This window comes from Caloenas nicobarica, chromosome 20, assembly GCF_036013445.1.
Source record: "Caloenas nicobarica isolate bCalNic1 chromosome 20, bCalNic1.hap1, whole genome shotgun sequence".
Taxonomy (NCBI): domain Eukaryota; kingdom Metazoa; phylum Chordata; class Aves; order Columbiformes; family Columbidae; genus Caloenas; species Caloenas nicobarica.
Genome location: NC_088264.1, coordinates 2926069 through 2945867, shown reverse-complemented (window position 1 = coordinate 2945867; position 19799 = coordinate 2926069). Strand labels below are relative to the sequence as shown.

Here is a 19799-nt window from a genome sequence, read left to right as displayed (position 1 = left end):
AAATTGAAATGACTAGTCGTGCCTGTTTGGCTTGTTGCTTGTGATTTTTGTTAATTTTGGGAAGATCTGTTGGATTGTGAGTTACGGAACATGTGGATAATTTGCTTTCTGATAATTCTGTTCTCACCAAATAATTATTTTGTTAAACATTCCAAGGTTTGAGGCAGGAACACAGGTCACCCCCCCCAGCTTTTTGACGTGGGAAAGATCTTAAGTACTGTACCACAAATTTTCTGTACCAGTTAGAGAAGCTGAGCGCAGCTTATTGCTCCTTCAGCATTTATTTACCTCGTGGTTTTTTGAAGTATGAATGCACAGGGTACAGATGTCCCCTGCATGTGTGGTAATAAAACTTAATGGTATTATTTCAGCAGTAAGCCGTGACTTAGAGTTACAAAATGAGGATGTTCAGAGAGGGCTCATGGAAGTCAGAGAGATTTGAAGTGGAGCTGCCTCTGTTTTTTAAATACAAATATGTGACCTAACCCTCTTTTCAAAATAAATGTACTTTCCTTTTTTTAGAGAAACCCCAACCAGCCATTTGCTGATGAGTCTCGGGTGGGGCTGCTGCAGGCAGAGAAATGCCGTCTCTGAACCTGGTAGGTTAACCTCGCTGGTTTGAGATAAACCTTAAAAACAGGAGCTTCTTCGGCTCTGAAATGTGGCAATAAATGTGCTACATCCCGACTGCAGCGAGGCTTTAAATCCTGTGACCGGAATTAGAAGTGTGCTCGGTAGGAAAGAAGTAGGCAGATGGGAACGAGCCCAGAGGGGAGGGACAGTAGGAGGTTTAGCAAACGTAAGCTGTAACGGAAGATGGAAGGAATTGATTCGTTTAGCCTAAAAATACAGAAGAAAACGCAAGTTGCCTGATATAGAAAAGGTTGCTTTAAAAGGCATGACAATCAGTTTTTCTCCATGACCACTGAGAGATGCCAGATGACATCAGGTGAGGATTTAAGCCGAGTAGTAGGATTAAATGTTTGAGCTTTCAGGGAAGTGGCAAAATGAGGGCCAGGCTGTTGAGAGAACCTGCAGGATGGGAGTTTGGAGAACAGGTTAGACAGAAATCTGTTGAAGTGGTTTGGATACGTGCCTTCGGGTGATGCAATCAGACGACGTTTTGAAATATCTTCCTTCAGTGGTGGCTGAAGCCACGTGAAGCTTTCAGGAGACCGATCTCCTGGAGTTTCACAATGCTGTTTCACATTCTGATCAAGGAGCCGCTGAAGTTTTGTGGATGAGTGGAGGATCCATCCCAGGCCATCTTAATCTTGCTCGGCGTACGGGACCTCCCCTCTGCTGCGCATCCCTCCCAGCGGAGCAGACGTCCCAGCCCAACTCCCACCTGCCCCATGGCCATGCCATTGCTGGCACCAGCGCTGTCCTGGAGAAGAGATTTGCTGCTTTCTGGAAGAGGAGGCCAGAGCTCATATTGAGTCTTTTCCTTGTCCTCGTCAACCTGTGAGGGGTGGTTTTGGGAACAGGCGATGCACAAGGTGAGGTGATAGGATATATAGATTTGATATTAGGAAACGTTTCTTCCCCAAAGGGTTGTTGGGCGTTGGAACAGGCTGCCCAGGGCAGTGCTGGAGTCACCATCCCTGGAGGGGCTGGACAGACGGACATGAGGTTCTCAGGACATGGGGCAGTGCCGGGGGTGGGTTATGGTTGGACTCGATGATCTTGAGGGTCTGTTCCAACCAAAACGGTTCTATGATGGACACATTAAAGGGTGTATTGGGCCCATAGTCATTTTGGGACACTTAAATATGTGTTGGACGTTGGTATTTTGAGGCCTGTTATTGGATTTTAAGCTAGTTCTTCACCTAGTGTTGGCTCAAATATCTGCAGCATCTTGAGCATCCAAAGCTATTTTTATCCATCCTTGGTGGGATATATTTACTTATTGGTGCCTCTTTTTGCTAACACAGAGGAGACATGCTTATTTCTCTGTTCTTGTTCCAAGGAAACTTAGAGGAGATAAGCACTTAAAAAACCAGCCTCAATTACTGATTTAAACAGCTTATAAAAATTTTAAAACGTTTATGATTGTCTTTCATTCTGACGTATATGATATCTATTCTCAGTATTACTCTCCAATAAATTCGTTTGGATGGAGAATCCAGACAAAATCCATGTTTATACATCTGAGGACTGGAAACTCAGTAAGTGAGCAGGCTGCTATGTTCTTTGTGAAATAATAGTAATTTTTTCTACTATTCAAAAGTAATGGCTAACCAAAATGCTGAAAAGATGGTACAAAATACATAAATCAGATTTAAGGCTCCTCCTGCAGCCATAATACCGCTCATGTGCATCATAGTACATGTCATATTTAATATTATTCAAACTATTATGTCCTTTCAAATATACGTTTTTCCCATGCTTGCTGGAATTTGTTGTGTAGCAAGAACTATAACTTCATTCTCTTGGGTCTTAAATCTTGCGCCTTGTGCAAATTTGAGAATTAATGCAAATAAAACAGACGCTGGGAGGAGCAAAATACAGACATAGGAAATATCTCCCAGCGATGGCATTTACATAATTGCAATCTACCAAAAATCTGAAAATCTGAGCCTTGGACAATGCTGGGAGAATGAGAGCTTATAGTAGGGAATTCTTGCTGGTTTGGAACATGCATAAATAGGGGTTTTTTCCTTTATTGGCCACGCAGCTCCGCACATGGGAGACACAGTCCTGTGTCCATCCGTTCGTGGGACACGTGGAGATGTTGTTGTATTTACACCATTGTGTTATACCCGAGACACATCCCTTTAGGCTCTCAGTGCCCAAAACCTTCGTATATTTGTATCGATGAGTAGTGCTACTCTCAGTTTTCTGTCACCTCGCTTCTCAGGATTACCTGAGAAAAACAGCCGTGTTTTGAAGTCTTCGTTCTGAAGACCAAGGCGGCAGGTTGGCGACACTGGGTCAAACGGACAAGCTGAACGACATCGTTGCCTCAGGCGCCTCGGTTAGAAGGTGCACCTTAAAACTGAGTTCTCCTGGTGGATCACAAACAACATTTTCTAGGAGCCTGGGGCAAGACGGGCATCAGTAGTGAAGTGTCAGCACCCATTGACTTGTGTCACGGTTGTGTCTTCAGGGGTTGACGTGACCGCGTCCATGGTCACAGCCACCTGGGAGTTGCATTGGAGAGCTCAGGGGGGCTTTGTTCCGATATTGGCTCTTCTCGTGACCTTCGCTGGTAGAAGGTTGCTTTAAGACTTGATTTTGGAAAGGTAGAAGGTCCTTCTGATGACTGTGATGGTAATGTCTTTCTTGGGCGTCTTCCCACCATGAGCACCTATTTCTTTGTCTCTCTTTGCATGCATGTGCCCTAGACCCCTTCTGAATATATACACATTGTGGCAGGGATAATGTGATTCCTCTGATGAGCCTGGATCCAAGAATAATCTTGTTTGACCAGCATCTGAGATTTTTCAATGCTTGATTTGCCTCTTCCTTATAAAGTTACCTTAAATAACATTTTCAGGTGGTTTTGCTTCCAGCTAGCCAGAGCAAGGAGAAAGAAGCTCTCTTCCTACCGGATGATAATATAAGAAATAAATAGAAACGTGTGTATAAAGCAAGGAAACTCGAGTAAAATCTCATGGGTCTGTTCTTCTCCCGTGTTCACCCTGATGCATCGAGACAACCCATGTAAAATATTATTACCTGAGGCTGGTCCTTGTAACTGGGGGAGGTAAAAAGTGCTGGGCTGGCATATTGGAATTTTACATCTTCCGTGGCATTTCTAACTGATGCATTTGGTTTCCTTCTTTTAAAACGCAATTATTTTAAAAGAGTGGTTCACGGTAGGAAAAGAAACTAAATGCTTCATTTTTCCCCGGAATATTTTTAATGGTGAATTACGTGGCTCCAGAAAGCAGTTTGAAAGGCGCTGTGGGCTCCTTTGAAGAAAAGTGTCATCTTGATATAAATCAGGAATGTTATTTTATAAATATTTGACCAACTGTAAACTACCAATATTGAGCAAAATGTGATCAGCATCTGGAGAGACCTTTGGTCTTTCTATCAACTTCAATATATTTTAGTAGCAAATCTATAAAGACAAATCAATCTTAAAAATGATCCTAATATGGGGGAACGTGCCACCTTCAAACATCCGTGGCTCCAAGTTGGATACTTCAGCCTTTTCCAAATTAAACAAAAACCAGACTTGAAACTAAGAACCCCATTTTGCTTACATTAAGTTTTACTGTTTTATGGGGGGGGTTCCCCCGTTTGGTTCTATATTTGTTTAATTATTGTAACCAAAATAGGACTGTAAGTAATGAAAACTGGCCATTACATTAGGCAGCAGAATTGCCGCTACCGTCTTTGGTTGATTTCCTCCTGGTCAATTTAACCAGTTTAAAAATGCATGAAATAATGTAAAATGTAAATAACGTAAAAATCATAAAATATGGTATTAGTTGTGGAAGCATCTCTTAAAAGTCAGCCCTTTTGTACTAAGCCCTGTGCTTGTTAGGAGAGTTGGGAAGACTATTAGCAGCTTACCTGGGTCCATCTGTGGCAGTTTTACGAAGAAAAGCGAAAAAATACTTCAAATGAAGCCCACGTGTCTCTAGAAATGGGTTTGTAAGAGGGGAAGCATCGAGGGAAATGTTGACAGATATTTAATTAGAATGGCAGTAGTGGCTGTTGCTGTGCTAATAGCATCTGGCAGCAGAGTCACCGCCATCTGTTAATGCCCCAAAATTCTGATACGCTGCATCCTTTATGAAGGAATTAAGCATAATTAACGAATCTATCAAATGAAATCACCTTGATTGGACGACAGCTTTACCGTGATAATGATTAATTGCAAAATAGTGGGGAGTAAAATGTCCACTATTTACCTTTTTACTATAGACTGGCTAATGCCGCTATCCGAGTGCAGCATCCTGGCAGGTTTATTTTTAAGCTTGTGGTGTTACGCATCATTTACTGTATTTACTTTAAATAATCCTTATAAGCGGAGCTAGATTAAAACGAAGCTTTTGTGTCTTAATTTCTATTTGCGACATATTAGGACTCTAAAAGCAGTTGCGGTTCTGGTGCACGGTAACTTTATTTCAAGTTAAATAAGGGAGAAAATGAGGTTAAACTGAAAGATGTGACCCTTCAACCAAAGTCAGTTCAGCCTGGAAGAGGAATCTGACTGTGTTAAAGCATTTTGGGTGTTTTTGTAAGCTCGATATTAGAATCCAAACCATTAATTTCTGATTAGTCAATTTGTCTTCAAAGTGACTGGGAAAAAAAAATTCTATTTGTTTGTATTTGGAAGAATTATTTTTGGATATCTATTTTTATCAAAGCCAATATTTCGGTCAGTGTAATGAAATATCAATGCCGTAAATAATAGCTATAAACAAAGCAAAGAGCCAATTTGAGACCTGGTTGGGTTTTATTTTTCTCTTAACTCCTCTTTTTCTGCGTGTTCCTGCTGAGCAACAGATGGAGAAGGTGACATGCTCTCTGCTTAAGTAGGAGAATTGTAAGTAATAGATAATTGAGGTGTCGTAATTATCAGAAGGAACAGCAGGGAAAGAGTAAACTTTGGGATCTTGAAGTCAAGTGAACTAGAATTTTATTTCCTGTGCAAGTCAGTTAATATTCTGAATACCACTCTGAGACCCACGGAGAGAAAGCAACTTGTATTTTTCTTGTGTTTTTCTATTTGTTCCTAAGCGGCAGAAGTTTCTTTAGGCTGGGATTTGTGCGGATTCCAGCTGCACCGAGCCCAAACCGCAAGCGCCGGTGTGGGAAGCCGGGTTTGCGCTGCCGTGATTTACCGCAGCTCCCAGCGCGGGAGCTGTAAATCGGAACATCCGTTCGCTTTTAACTGGGGCAATGGATTGACGGCTGTTTTTTTGATGGGGAAAGGTGTGTGCCCGCAGGGTGGCGGTGTGCAGAGACAGAAGAGACGGCAAAAATTCACCGTGCCTTGCAGTAGGTGGTCAGGTGTTATTGCTGCAGAACAAGCCTGCCGGACCATCCAGATGTGCCATTCCAGATGTGCAGTGCAGACCCTCTGCGTTGTGGCAAACCAACTGGTGGGGCAGATTTGAGGAGAAAGTCTCACCCGGTGTATGAGGTTGGGATTTAGCTGATTCCTGCTTGTGGTGTCTTCTCCGTGAGACCTGTCCCTCTCTTTATTTTGCTTCACAGTTGCGTATGAGTTTGCTTGACAGTTGCGGCTCATACCTCAACTCATATGAGCGGTATCAGTCATAGAATCTATGGGTGGGAAGGGACCTCCAAAGCTCCCCCAGTGCCCCCCCTGCCCTGAGCAGGGACATCTGCAGCAGCTCCGGTTGCTCAGAGCCCCGTCCAGCCTGGCCTGGGATGTCTCCAGGGATGGTTCAGCCACCACCTCTCTGGCCAACCTGGGCCAGGCTCTCACCACCCTCAGGGCCAACAATTCCTTCCTCATGTCCGGCCTGAATCTCCCTCCTTTAGTTTAAAACCATCACCCCTTGTCCTATCGCAACAGGCCCTGCTCAAAAGTCTGTGCCCATCTTTCTTATCGGCCCCTTTTACGTATGGAAAGGCCACAATAAGATCTCCCCGGAGCTTCTCTTCTCCAGGCTGAACAACCAGATGGAATCTCAGGTATGACTACGTACGTGCATGTTCACCACACATGCAACATGCACATACATAGTCATCCCCGGTTAACACTGTTAAAACTAGAAGATGCTGTGAAAACGAGTGGTTCTGCTGCTTTGATGTGACATGGTGGGACCGCGGGCAGGCAGTGGCTGTGGGATGGAACACGCACACGGCGACGTTTGTTAAGGCTCGGAAGAAAGGCTCGTTGCTCTCTCGCTGTGATTTTCATGCAAGGCACCACTTTCTGTTCAGGAGGATTAGAAGATATGCATTAAACAGTGTTAAATATGCTGAGGCAGTTGATGTTTACAGCCCTCGTAGAATTATTCGTTAAAAGATTAACTGCTAGACAGCCTCTTTTTCTTTAAATTCAGTGATTTAGTAGCCCTCTTAAAAATCATGTTGTGTGATTCAGACTAAATAAGACAAAACAAACCCACCGAAATTACCCACAAAGGCACTAATTCTTAGTTTTACATTTCTTAAATTGTCACGGGCATGACATGCCTAGGAAATTCAGATGGATGTGCAGAGCGGGCGAGCTGTAAGGTTGGACTCGGCTCTCCCATCTGCACCAGCAGCTTTCCCAAATACTGGGAAAGCTGGAAGGGGTCGTGTCCTTCTCAGAGATTTTGCAGACCAGAGGTACGTGTGTGCACTGAGCTTTGGTTTACAGAAGCGTTTGGCACCGGGATAAGATGTTTCCTTGAAGTGCTGCCTCTCAACTAAACTCTTTTCTCTCCCAACCCTTTTTTAAAGATGTTTTTTAATGGCTCTGGTCCTCTGTGGGGGCCATGGTTGGGTTCTTGTCCAAAAACACATTCTGGTTTGCTTCCTTGGGCCCCTCGTGTCCAATTTTCCGTCTGAGCAGGTCAAAGCCGCCGTTGCTGCTTGTCTCACTGGCACGTTCGCTCTTCGCTTTCTCTCACGTACGATTTTCCATGTGATGCTGAAGCTTCTCACCTCTGTTCTGAGCAGGTCTGGGGTGACTCTGGGGCTCGGCCTTTTCAATGCTTCATATTGCCAATTAAAGGTGCCAATTAGTGTTGTCATCGATACGACTCTCCCTGCTTTTCCGTGGACCGCTGGAGTTATGGGCCAGGGTGGCATTTGATCCCTACACATCCGACCCAGAGGCAAAACCCCAGGCCACCGAGCCCAGGACATTTAAAAATTGCCCACCCAGGGTCATTGCATCAATCGTGTTGCCTTTAATTTGGTTTTTGGTGAGCTTTTCTCGTTGTTGTACAGGTAGGAGAGCCTGCACCCAGCGGAGCGTGACACCCTGACGACAAACGCCTGTCGCGCTTTGTGTGCTTCGTTAATACTGATGGTATCTCTGTTGTGTGCTTTTTTGTGTGTTTCAGGAAAAAAGTGCCAGTTCAAATGTAAGACTTAAATCTAATAAAGAGATCCCGGGATTAGTACATCAACCCAGAGCAAAGTAAGTTGATTTTTTTTCTTTCAATTGTAATACAAATAAACACGGGATTAAAACAGTATCTGTGAGATTCTCAGTTACTACCTAGCAAAAACCCATCGGTGGTTCCAGCAGCCCTAAAAGCAAACCCAGTTTAAATAAAATAGGTAAGGTCACCTGTGCCCCTGTGCCAATGACTCAGCTGGCGGCATCCCTGCAGCATCCTCTCCTTTACTCGGCTGGGATGCAAGACTTATTAAAAAATAAAAAAAAAGTGTGAGATGCACCTTGCTGTGCCTATAGGTGTGCCATGCTCTGTTATTTCTCAGCTTTCCATATAACTTACACATGAACAAGTTTATATATGCGCTAGTGTTCCTAAATAAGTTCCCTAAATAAGTTTTGCTTGCTCTTGGCTTAGGTTAGCAGCTGTGCTGCCTGGGATTAGGAGTGGTAAACAACTTCTATTTAAAATGGTCAAGTTGTTTCTTAAAATGTGGGTTGTTGTGTAGCTGAGTTTCTCCATCCTTTGCTTGCAGTTCTGTGCTGTTCCCTGTTACATATGCTGTAAAACATTCAACTCCTGTGACACACTGGTTATTGATATTAGTAACTCGTTTCTTATCTAAATCACCGTTACATTTTAATCACTAATTGGATTGAAAATAGCAGATTACACAGAGCCATATATCAGGTTCTTAACGGAGAAGTGATAAAGCTTTGCTGTTGGGTTTTGAACAATAGCGGGAATGCTGCTCTTTACGCCGTGCCTTTGGGGCACTTATTAACTTGAACTTGCTGCATATCAAGTGCGTTGTACATGGTTTCAAGTCTGGAAACTTCAGTAATTTCCTAATCGACTGACGATATTATTCAGCCTCCTTTCAAGAGGGAAAATTGAGTGATTCAGATGTAATTGCAAAGAAGTTCACGGTAGGGAGGTGGAGGCAAAAACACAGTTCAGCAAAGCTCTGCTTCATTACTGTGGCTGGGTCCTTCCCAGGAGGGCCAGAGATGTATTTAAGATGCTCTAACAAGGGACTAATCAGCCTGGGCTAAAAAAGAGCAGTTTTCTTTTGGTGGGTCATCTATTCTGGTGCATCCAAGGCAGATGGACTGCATGGGCTCACAGGGCTCCATTTTTGCATCGAACTCTGTTTTTAAAGTCCCCACAGAAATCAGAACTGACCGAAAAACCTAAAGACATCCCATTGGCAGAGGTGAAGGTTTCTGTCACAGTCCTGCAGAAATAAGGCAACTTCTCGGAGAGCTACAGAATCTAACACTGCGTTGCTGGGTAAAACCTCTGCTGTTTGCCCAAGCCTCTGCCGTTTACCCAACGTACCGCTGGATTTCTATTTGTAAAGTGGCTACGTGTGTTTGAGTTGCCAATCACCAAGTCAGCAAATACCTATTATCATGTGCATTTTTTTTTTTAAGGTTTATCATCTGAAAACCATGACAATTCTGACTGCAAGGCAGGGGGCGTTGGCATTACATGGAAATGGGCTACTTAGCCAAAAGAGCAGAAATTGATAGATAAATCGTTAAATATGTGTTACAGGACTGTTCTTGTAGAACAGGTGTTATTTCAGAACAAAACATGAACTAGGTACCAAAGTATAAGTTCGCATACGGTGGAGAAAGTTTTAAAATGTCGGTCGTAAAAGTAAGATTGGGAGGGCTCTTCCTATTTATAGGAGGATTTAGATTTTTACACCTAGAGCCCTGGACTCTAAAATCAGTGTACACAGGGAGCCGGGGTGTGCGGGTCTTTGGCAGAGCTCAGGGTCCTTGCTCTTCCCGCCTGAAGCATAAAATGAAAGAAGTGGTATTTTATACTATTTTTACCCTGCTAAATCACAGACTCACAGAACGGTTTGGGTTGGGAGGACCTCCCCAGCTCCCCCAGTGCCCCCCTGCCCTGAGCAGGGACATCTGCACCAGCTCCGGTTGCTCAGAGCCCCGTCCAGCCTGGCCTGGGATGTCTCCAGGGATGGTTCAGCCACCACGTCTCTGGCCAACCTGGGCCAGGCTCTCACCACCCTCAGGGCCAACAATTTCTTCCGCATGTCCAGCCTGAATCTCCCTCCTTTAGTTTAAAACCATCACCCCTTGTCCTATCACTACAGGCCTCGGTAAAAAGCCTCTCACCATCTTCTCAGCCCGTTTTAGGTCCAGAAGGGCCGCACTAAGGTCTCCCCGGAGCTTCTCTTCTCCAGCTGAACCCCCCAGCTCTCTCAACCTGTCCTCCCAGCAGAGCTGGTCCATGTTTTGGCAAATTGTGTTTCATTGACCTGCCGTGAAACATCTAAGAAAGTGTTCTCATGCCTTCTGATGTGCTTCTTACAAGGAAAATTAAATCCAAGTTTCTATTTGGGGAGAACGTTTGCTTCTGGAGGGATACCCAAGAACTCTGCTTGGATTTGATGGTTTTCTGACTCTTCCAGTACTTCATTAACTCTGCCAGCTCCCCGCCCTGCCATGGATTTTACAATTTTACACAGCTCCTCAAAGTACACACTGTGTCAGCATTTGTGTGTGTGTTGCATCTGTAAATCATAGGGCAAGTTTACTGCCCGGACAAACTTTTCTGAAGATCATGGCCTGGAAGTCCTTTAGGAGCTCCTGTAGGACTTTTCGTGTATATGGCAACACAATAATCCTTCCCCCCGCCCCGCTTTCCTTTAGTTTCCTTATAAATTATGTTTGGGGTAAGTCACTGCAGTATCATCTCATTTTGTTAGAAATTAGATCTATATGATGTTGCAAAGGCAAGAATATGTTTCTAGTGCTACCCAGAAGGGGCTGCCCTGCCCTAAAGCCCTTTTCCAGGACACCTTAATATGCAGGTGACAGGCTCAGCTGCCCCAAACAAGCGTTTTTTTCCCCATTTCAGGTGGACAGGCAGACATCTGGGGACAAAACCTCCCACAGCCCCTGAAAGGTGCATTGTTCCCTCTCCTGAACTACCAGCTTTAGGTTTTAATGCCACTTCTGAGACCTCCTCCTCGGAACTGAGCCTGCATTTGCATCCAGCATAAGCGACTCATTGTATACGTTCATCCCGGTAGCGCGTGAAGCGTGAATGCGGAGCTTTGTAGGAAAGCGCGGCGTGGTTTTGGGCACTTGGGAGCGGTATTAACTCGTGACAGCTGAGAGGCTCGTCGCGAGGAAGAGGAGCCTGGGCTGGGAATTCAACAAGCCAAACCAGCTTTTACCATCGGAGAAAATCTCCGAGAGCTGTGTGTCCTTCTGACCATTTGGCATCACTGTTAACACTGACACCAGTGTCCCATCCTTCCTTTTTCACATCTTTTTTTGTCCTGCACTGAGTCCCTGGTGCTTTTCTCCAGAGGATGCTCCTGCTTCACCTTCCCAGAGGGATATTGTTATTTCAGGAGGCAGGCTCTTACCATCCCTTCACCTAAATAAAGCAGATACACCCCAAATACTGTCTGCCACGCATCCTCGTCTTTGTCTCCTCATCCTTTCCTTTGTGTCTGACCTTTCTAGATTTTTACCTTGGGGAAGGGCCGGTTGTGTTGTGCCACCATCAGCATTTTGCAGACCACAATGAAAGAGTATTTTCCAGCCCTCTTCACAATCTTATCACTAACCCCTCAGCCTCTTGGTGCTGCAGAATTAATTGAAGTGAATAATCTGCTGGGTCTGCTTGCAGAGCAGTAGGGACCACCCATTGGGGAGGTAGATCTTGCAGAGCAAGGCTTTAACCTCATGTCGTAGGCATCTCATTTTGCGGTGCTGAGGTTGGAAGGCTTGGAAAACCTTCTCCCCCAGCACAGGGCACTCTCACTGGCCCAGGGAAGGCTAGTGGGCTATTAGGTTTCTGTAATCTGCCTGGAAAAGGGAATGATCTCTCCTGGATGCATGTGTGTCCTAGGTAGAACGCAGGACCAAATGCAATAATTTTTTTCTGTGGGCAAACCACAAAAAATATTTTAAAAATTGTCATTGTATTCACTGTGTAAAGTGATTTGTTTTTCACGGTGGTAAAAACCTTCAGCTGGGTCCCTCGGCAACTCTGAGCTGCCGTATTGCTGTTTAAAATGGAACAAATCCCGTTGGTACTGATACCCTCGCTTTGCCTTTCAGCATGCACATCTCTGAAAGCCAACAAGAATTCTTCAGAATGCTCGATGAAAAAATCGAAAAGGTAAGAAGCAAAAAAGCAAACGTATGTTTTTCACTTGGGGTGGACACGTAGGCGTCGCGGCTCCATGGAGAGGACAAGCCGCCTGGTGCAGTGCTCCACGTTCTCCAGTTCTTGGAGGGGCTCTGGTCCGAGATCCCCCTTACCACTCCTTGGGTAGATAGTTCAAGGACAAAGAAGACAAAAAAGTAAAGAAAATAAACTTTTGTTTTGTGGAAACATCACCAGGCTGGGATGGATGGCAAATGGACTCAATGCAAATGCTCGGGATGTATATAAGATATTGGATGAGGCAGAAGAGCAAAGTGGGCGTTGATGCCCTTAGGGATTTGATCTTTCATTTCACCTCTGTGGGAGACAACTGGAGTCTGAATGCTGGCAGTATCTGGGGTACCCTTCTTATTTCGTGCTGGATCTCTTCGAAATAGCTCCTGGGTCCAAAGATTATGGATAGTGTGGCTGTATGTATAGATAACCTCACCTTGGGGCCTGTGCTGAGTAAAATGATGATGCTGGAAATGTTCTGAAGAAGAGGGTGAATAGTTCTTTGCGTATCTCGTTGTCTTGATAGCAGCTTTCATGTATTTCCCAAGTCTTTTAAATGAGAATCCCAGTTCTTTGTGAAATAGTAGTGAGTGATTGTACCACAACATAGACGGGACACTGAGACATGAGCAATTAAATGGGCTGTTTGGATCTAGTCTAGATCTCAGCCTTTGCTTATACCTTGAGCTGATGTTTGCTTACCAATATACTCTTTACACTTCATAATTTTGGAGTGGTATATCTTGTTTAATAGCCAATATTAAAAATTTCCTTCCCCAATTGGATTAAAGTAATTTGTACTCCCAAATTGTAGTGTCGGGTTGCAGAGTAGGAGGGAAATTTTTACTTGGGTGACTCTGAATTTCTGCCATTTTCACTGACACTTCAGGTCTTAGGAGTTGGGAGTGCTACACTGGGTGAGCCTCTTATTTGTCCCTAGCAACAAATTAGTTATGCTGCTCTGAAAAATATATTTCATGAAAGCAAAAAGTTAAATAAAGGGGAAGAGTAGAAGTGAGGATGAGTTTGTAGATTCCTGGGAAGAGCGTTTCTGCTCCAGTATTTCACAGAAGTAAGATTTTATTTAACCGATACGCATTTAAAAGTGGAATTGGTACATATCTATAATATAGCTATGTCTCCTTTGAATAAATGCATCCAACCTATAAATATTTAGATGCTATTCCTGGACTTGGTCACCTTCCATAATGTCAAACACAGAATCGCCAGTGAAATGGATTTTCCAAAGATCTATCGTATCTGCAGAGCAGACCATCCGATGGCTGTGTCTAATGATGAACCGAGGTTAGATTTGGGGTTTGAGATTTGTTTCAGGTCAAGTAATACCCTTTGTTCACCAGCTGCCGCGTCGAGACGCAGTTGACTGTGTCTCCTCGCTGCTTGGACTGTGCTCTCAGATGCTGCAGGTGTTCTCCAGGACTCTTGTACTAATTAAGCTTCTAGATCAAGAGATTACCTGTTTAGAGGAAAATACACAGTTTTATCTGCCAAAGAGAGAAAGACAGCTCCCATGCATTTCAAGCTTCTGACAGCTGATGGGATCGGCAGGAGTTAATGCGCAGCTGAAGGTGGGGTTTGCTTTCCCTGGGGACCTCCTGTGCCCGAGGAAATAGTCTTCCTAAGAGAAGTTTGGGTTTTTTTTAAATTAATCTTTGCCTGCAATACATTGTTTTTCTAGGTATCCGCCACAAGCGCCAAAAAGATTGGAAAATCTGAGGGGTTTTGTTTGATCTCTAAATAGCGTTTTGAGTCCCTTCTCTGGGGAAATGGAGGGCAGCAGTCAGACAATTAAACAAATTAAATCACCGAGCGGCTTGAGATCATCTGCAGAAGTGGGAGTGTCGCCTGTGGTTGCTGAGGTCCCCGAGCACGTTGTGATGTTCACATGGGAGCCGTGGCCGTGGGCGCTGTTGGGTTTGTAACGCAGACACGTGGCGTCCGTCCCTGGCTCCGTGGGGCACGTCACGGGAACTACAGGCACAGCGGAACATCCCTCGACTTGCGATGAGATCCCGATACGAGGAACGACAATTCTAATGTGTGTGCTATGAACCAGCGGGGAGAATTAGGTGTGGACTCAGCGAAACAATTAAACGGACAGGAAGGCCGGCTAAAATGAAATTTCTGCGATCAAAGCGTGAAATGGAAAGAACACAAACTGATGTCTTAGCAACTGGAAATATGAAGTATTTGTGAATCCTGGAGGTTAAAGAAAAAAAGCCTTAATGAAATGTTCTGGAGAATTTCTCTAGAAGTCTGGCCTCTCTGGGTACCCGGCATGTGTTCCTGGCTGCCCGTGTGGGCACAACGAAGCCGAGTCGCCTTCTGCAAATGCCACCCCAAGGTAGAAACCCGAAAAACCTCCCCTGGTGCAACTTGAGGCCATTTCCCCTCATCCTTTCCCTTGTTATTTGGGAGAAGAGACTGACCCCCTCCTTGCTACAGCCTCCTTGCCTGAAATCACAGAAATACATTCCAGTAGGGGATGAGCAACAGGTAATAGCAGCAATTATGCTGGAGGAGAGAGCCCCCTCCAGAGCAAATTAGAAAGACGTGGGTCAGAAGTACAAGTGATTCAATGAAGGCAGAAATATTAATACAACTTTGCAAACCGAAATAACAGCAGAGAGTGACTGACGCATCCCTCCTAAAGCGAACGCAGCAGCTGGATAAACCGAGGAGAACAGAAATGGGCACGACCAGCCGCAGGTGGGACGGGGAAAGTCGCCGTACTCCTCACGGAGCGATTAATCAGGTTTTGAAATGCTGTCTCCGATGAAGAAGATAGAAATGTGTCCTGGTGGCAGCGTCCCTGTCTGTGTGGCACCCGGGGTTTCCGGCTGGCTGCAGCGAGAAGCAGGAGCAAAATTAGGCCGTTCATATTGGCGTTCTGGCGAATAAATCGGTTATCTGGGTTCTCCCTAATCTAATAGAGCAAGGACTAATTTAGGCAGATGTCGTCTATGGATTTACGAAGAGTCGCTGTGAAACACGGCAGAATTACCATGTCTCCCCTAAAAATTGTCCAGCCTTTGGGTTTTTCTTTTTCCTACATCTCGACTTTTATTTGGGCCCTGATTGCCCAGGACCGTGCGCAAACTCCACCTTACCCCCGAGAAGGAATCTCATTAAATGAACAGGATGGCTCAGATTCGAAGCGGGCCTGTCCCACCAGCGCTGGCATGAAAATATGAAATAAAAGCAAAATTAAAAACTGTGACGTATAACAGCACTGGATGTGGAAAATTTACCCCATTTAGCGCCTGCTAGTGAAAACATCTTGACGATGGCTGTCATGGAAAATGGTCTGAAAAGTACAGAGCAGTAAACGAATGATTAGAAATTATCTCCTCGAAGTGTATATTATTACTGGAGGCTGTGGCACAGTGTGCAGGCAGCTGTCTCGTTGTAGGAAAAACTGCCAAGGCTGAGCTTGAGAATATAATTGAACTTCTAGGATTATATCGGGGGCTTGTACCCCTAGAGGAGAAACACATCTTGGCTTTGGGGTTTATAAAAAAACCAACCAACCAACCAATCCAGGTGAGCTGTACCAGAGGAAATCATCACCAGTCCCATCATCATAACTTGTTTCCTACATGGCTACGGTGGTTTATAGAAAATAACCACAATGCAAACGTGCTCATGGAAAAAAAAAAAAAGAAAAGAGATTAAAACAATGTCATAGCACGTGAAGATGTTTTGCAGCCGGCGGATACCCCGAGCGCGGGACATTGTGTTTCCGTGGCCGCGGGGGATGTCGCTTTGGAGTGACAGATAATTTGGTCTTGAACACTGGTGTCGGGGGCGTTTGCAGGGATTTCTCCCCGGTTTGTCGTTGGAGGCCACAGGAGCGATGCTCCATCCCCTCTTTAGTAAAACTGGGCACGAAACGCGAGGGGAAGGCACAATGCAGCCTCTTGTGTCGCGTTTAAAGAGAAATGGGGGGGGGGTTGCCAACCGAAACGTATGCAAGGGCGGAATTATTAGGCTAAAACTCATTAGCAAAGTGGCTTGCTCTTAATGACCGTATTGATTTTTCTCTCACAAAATAAGATGGACAAAAATCGGCAAACTATATGATTATTCAGTGCCACCTCCCGGCGTTTTCTTCCCGTCCTTTCCGTGGGCGCTGCCGACAAAACCAGATTGATGGGGAAAAATTAAAATAAAATAAAGGTTTCCCACCGTGGAGCCGGGGGGACGTTTCCCAGCGCCGGCCACCTCCTCTGAAAGGGACCACTGTGTCCTGCGGCCGCTTTCAGCCCCGCCGGAAAAAAGGGCTGCTTGGCAAGGCTCATTTCCCTCTCCTGGCCTCCTCTTCCTCCTCCTCCTCCTCCTCCTCCTCCTCCTCCTCTCCGGCCCGGTTGCAGGAGGATGCTGGCGCCAAGCGGCGTCTCCACAAAAGGCCATTGAACCGGCGAGGATCTGCATTCGAGCGGCGTGGGGTTTGGTTTATGGGCCTGTCACCCGCAACAATGGGGAAAAGGGCTTTTCCTGTGATTTTTTTTTCTTTCTGTTTTTTTTTTTCGTTTCTCTAAAAGGATGTCAGCGGCCGTGACGCGCACCCTGGCCGGGGGACCAGGATGGTCGCGCTGTCTGGATGGGATTGATCAGGGGAATGAGCACTTTTGGTTTGGGTACAAACAGCAGGAAAGGAGCGTAAGGCTTTTTTTTAAAAAAAATTATCTTAAATTCCCACACGTGTGGACATCTACAAAGGCTGAAAGTTGGAATTTGAAACTGCAAAGGAAGGAAGACAGGATTTCTCGGGAATTACCCGGACTTGGATGTGCGTGTTCCTGTTCTCGTCTTCCTCGGTGTGGTTCATTTACGCTCTCAGTCATTAAAACCTATTTAATATAATAGCCTGTGCTATTATGGGCTGTTAAGGGATGTTTGGAGTGAGGTTTTGCCCAGCCCCACCGGGACAATTCTCATCTCCAGCACAGCAAGAGATCGCAGCTGCAAACCGCTCAAGGTGTCATCTCCAGCGTCTATCAAACGTCCTCTGAAACAACCAGGGAGGGCAAAAATTGACATTTTAAAGTATTTTACTAGATGTTTAGCAGGACCAAAGCAGCCTTGGTTCTCTGCTGATGGAGACGGAGCCCTCTCCTGCCGTTCTGCCTGAGGAGCACCGAGGAGAAACCCCGGCGAGATGGATTTACGTGGCTTTATTCTTCCTCTGATCTTCCCGAGAAACACTGACCTTCTTATTGCTGATGAAAATTCAACTAGGGGATCAGCTTCAGACAAAAGCTTTTGCCTAAGAAAAAAAAAAATAATAATAATAACCGTAACTTCTTTTGGCCTCCTTGCGGCGCGGTTTCTCCCTATCCCTCTCTTTTTAGGAGGATAAATACCCCTCGCTGCGTATTTGTGCGAGGAAACCTCACGACGAGCTCTCCTTCAAGAAGATGCTAACGCATCTGCTTAACTTTCTGCTCATGAGCTACTCCAGGGCTTAAGTACTCTTTTTCTTGTGTTGAAACACCAGTATGTGCTTAACCCCACCTGAAGCATCTTGGACAAAACCTTCCTCACCGCCGGCTTAGTCTCGTGGTTTTGGCCGAGCGCATCGTGGTCCCCAATAGAGAAAACCGATGGATTTGGGCTTCGCCGCAAAGTGTTTCTGCGTTCCTTGTTTCTGAGTCAAATGTTTTACTTTAAAAAAAATGTAATTTGTCTTTCTTGCTAGGACAGTGATTGCAGAGTTGAAATTAGGGCTGATTTGTCTATCATTTGTTGGGGTTTTTTTTTAATTAACATACTAAGCAAGCCCTCTTACTAATAGCATTGATCCCCAGAGAACTGTTAAAGCGCCGCACATTGCTGGGTGTGGACCCCCCAGCAATCCCAGCATCATCAGTGGGATTTTAATTGCAGAGACGTTTTGGAGCCCTTGTTCCTGACATGTGCCGTAGCTGTGCCTCCCAAATAAACTGGTCTCTGCAGCATAAAAACATCTCTCCTTTTCCTTCCCTCTTGCGTTGGGGATGGGACAGAAGGTGTAACACGAGTGCTCTGGGAGAAGTCGTGTTTCGTGAAGCTTGGCCTGCTCTCCCCCACCGTGCACGTGCAATTTCAATATTTCAATTTACTCTTGTGTCCAACTCTTGCTGAGGTTTCCAGATGTGGTGGTGTTGTTCACAGCAGCTCCGTTGCGTTGCCCATAGGATTACGCGCTTCATAGAATCACAGAATCATTTTGGTTGGAAGAGACACGAACGACCATCGAGTCCAACCGTAACCCACCCCTGGCACTGACCCACGTCCCTGAGAACCTCATCTGTACATCTTCCAAACACCTTCATCTTCAAACAGCTTCGTCCCTTTTGCCTCAGAGATTGTGTTTCTGCAATGGATCTCTAGGGTTGTGTCCATCAAGGTGTATCTTTACAGAAAATAGTTTTGTAAATCCCCCTGGAATTTAAAGCAGGAGACAAAAATCATACTATTAACAGTGACAAAGGGTCTTCTATCCTAGTTTGACGCAAACCTTCCGGAAACAATAAGAGGAGCTGTGCAAACGCCGGTCCCTATTTTTAGTGTTTCTACCCAGCGCTGAACGTAAATCTCCTAAATTTAGAGAACCAACAGGTATTATTAGTCAACGCTCCCTTGATTTACTTTATTCTCTTCTGGCTTTTCTCCGTGCAGGGTCGCGATTACTGTTCAGAAGAGGAGGACGTCACATAGTGCCCGCTCCGCCGCCCGCCCCGGAATCAATAACTACTGTGTAAATAGACGATGACAACCCAGTCGAGACCTTTTGGAAGTCTTCTTGAGCGAACAGCACTACATACCAGAAGAAGATCATTTCCACATTATATGCTCCATTCAGTTACAGTGTTTCTTAATGAACAGATGAGGAATATTGCTCAGAATTCGTAAGGAACTGTTTTTGGTTTTTTTTTTTTAATTGCTGCTAGTTAAAACTCGTCGCAACTTCTCACTTTTTTTCTGTGTCCAGATATGCAGCAAATCTCTTAAAGTTAATCCGAAAGACGTTGCTGATTTAATGGAGGCTTCTGGCCCGTTTTCTATCAGGTGAGGTAGTGTTTTACAAAGCTTCCACAAGTGAGCGTCCGAGGGTCTAAGAGCCACCCTTGAGCTGTCTGTCAGTCCGCGCTCGGGCCAGAGGGATTAATTAGTGCTGGTGATTTCAGGCTTTGGAGACGGGATGTTTTTGCCGCGGCAGGCCTTGTTTCTCTGCTGGGAAGAAGCTGAGAAGCTGTTATCCATTAAAAGCATGTTGTCACTGAAATACTGGAAGTGATACAGGAGCAGGAATCTGTATTTTAAGAGGAAAAAGAGTTTTCATTTAATAGGCATCTTAATCAAGGACTAAGCTTGCAGTATTGGCTTTGCTGAGCACGAATGGGAGTGTGATCACAATCATTTTGAATCTCTTTTTTTCTAAGAAAATAAACATTTTACTGTTTTTATGTATTCTGGTCTTTTACCGTTCCTACAACACTATGTTTTAAGAGTCTGGGGACAAGGAAGGCA

The 19799-nt window shown here is 45.0% G+C and overlaps 1 protein-coding gene across 2 annotated transcripts in view; it reads left to right on the top strand.

Annotated features, from left to right (window-relative positions):
* Positions 1-19739, top strand: part of C20H1orf21 (chromosome 20 C1orf21 homolog) — a 109769-nt gene extending 90030 nt beyond the window's left edge. For both annotated transcript variants that reach the window (XM_065649105.1, XM_065649106.1), the window contains exons 4-6: positions 7992-8068; positions 12161-12221; positions 18948-19739. In XM_065649105.1, coding sequence (XP_065505177.1) covers positions 7992-8068; positions 12161-12221; positions 18948-18986 — 177 coding nt within the window. In that variant the 3' untranslated portion in view covers positions 18987-19739. The remainder of the gene's footprint in view (positions 1-7991; positions 8069-12160; positions 12222-18947) is intronic.
* Positions 19740-19799: the final 60 nt, after the last annotated feature.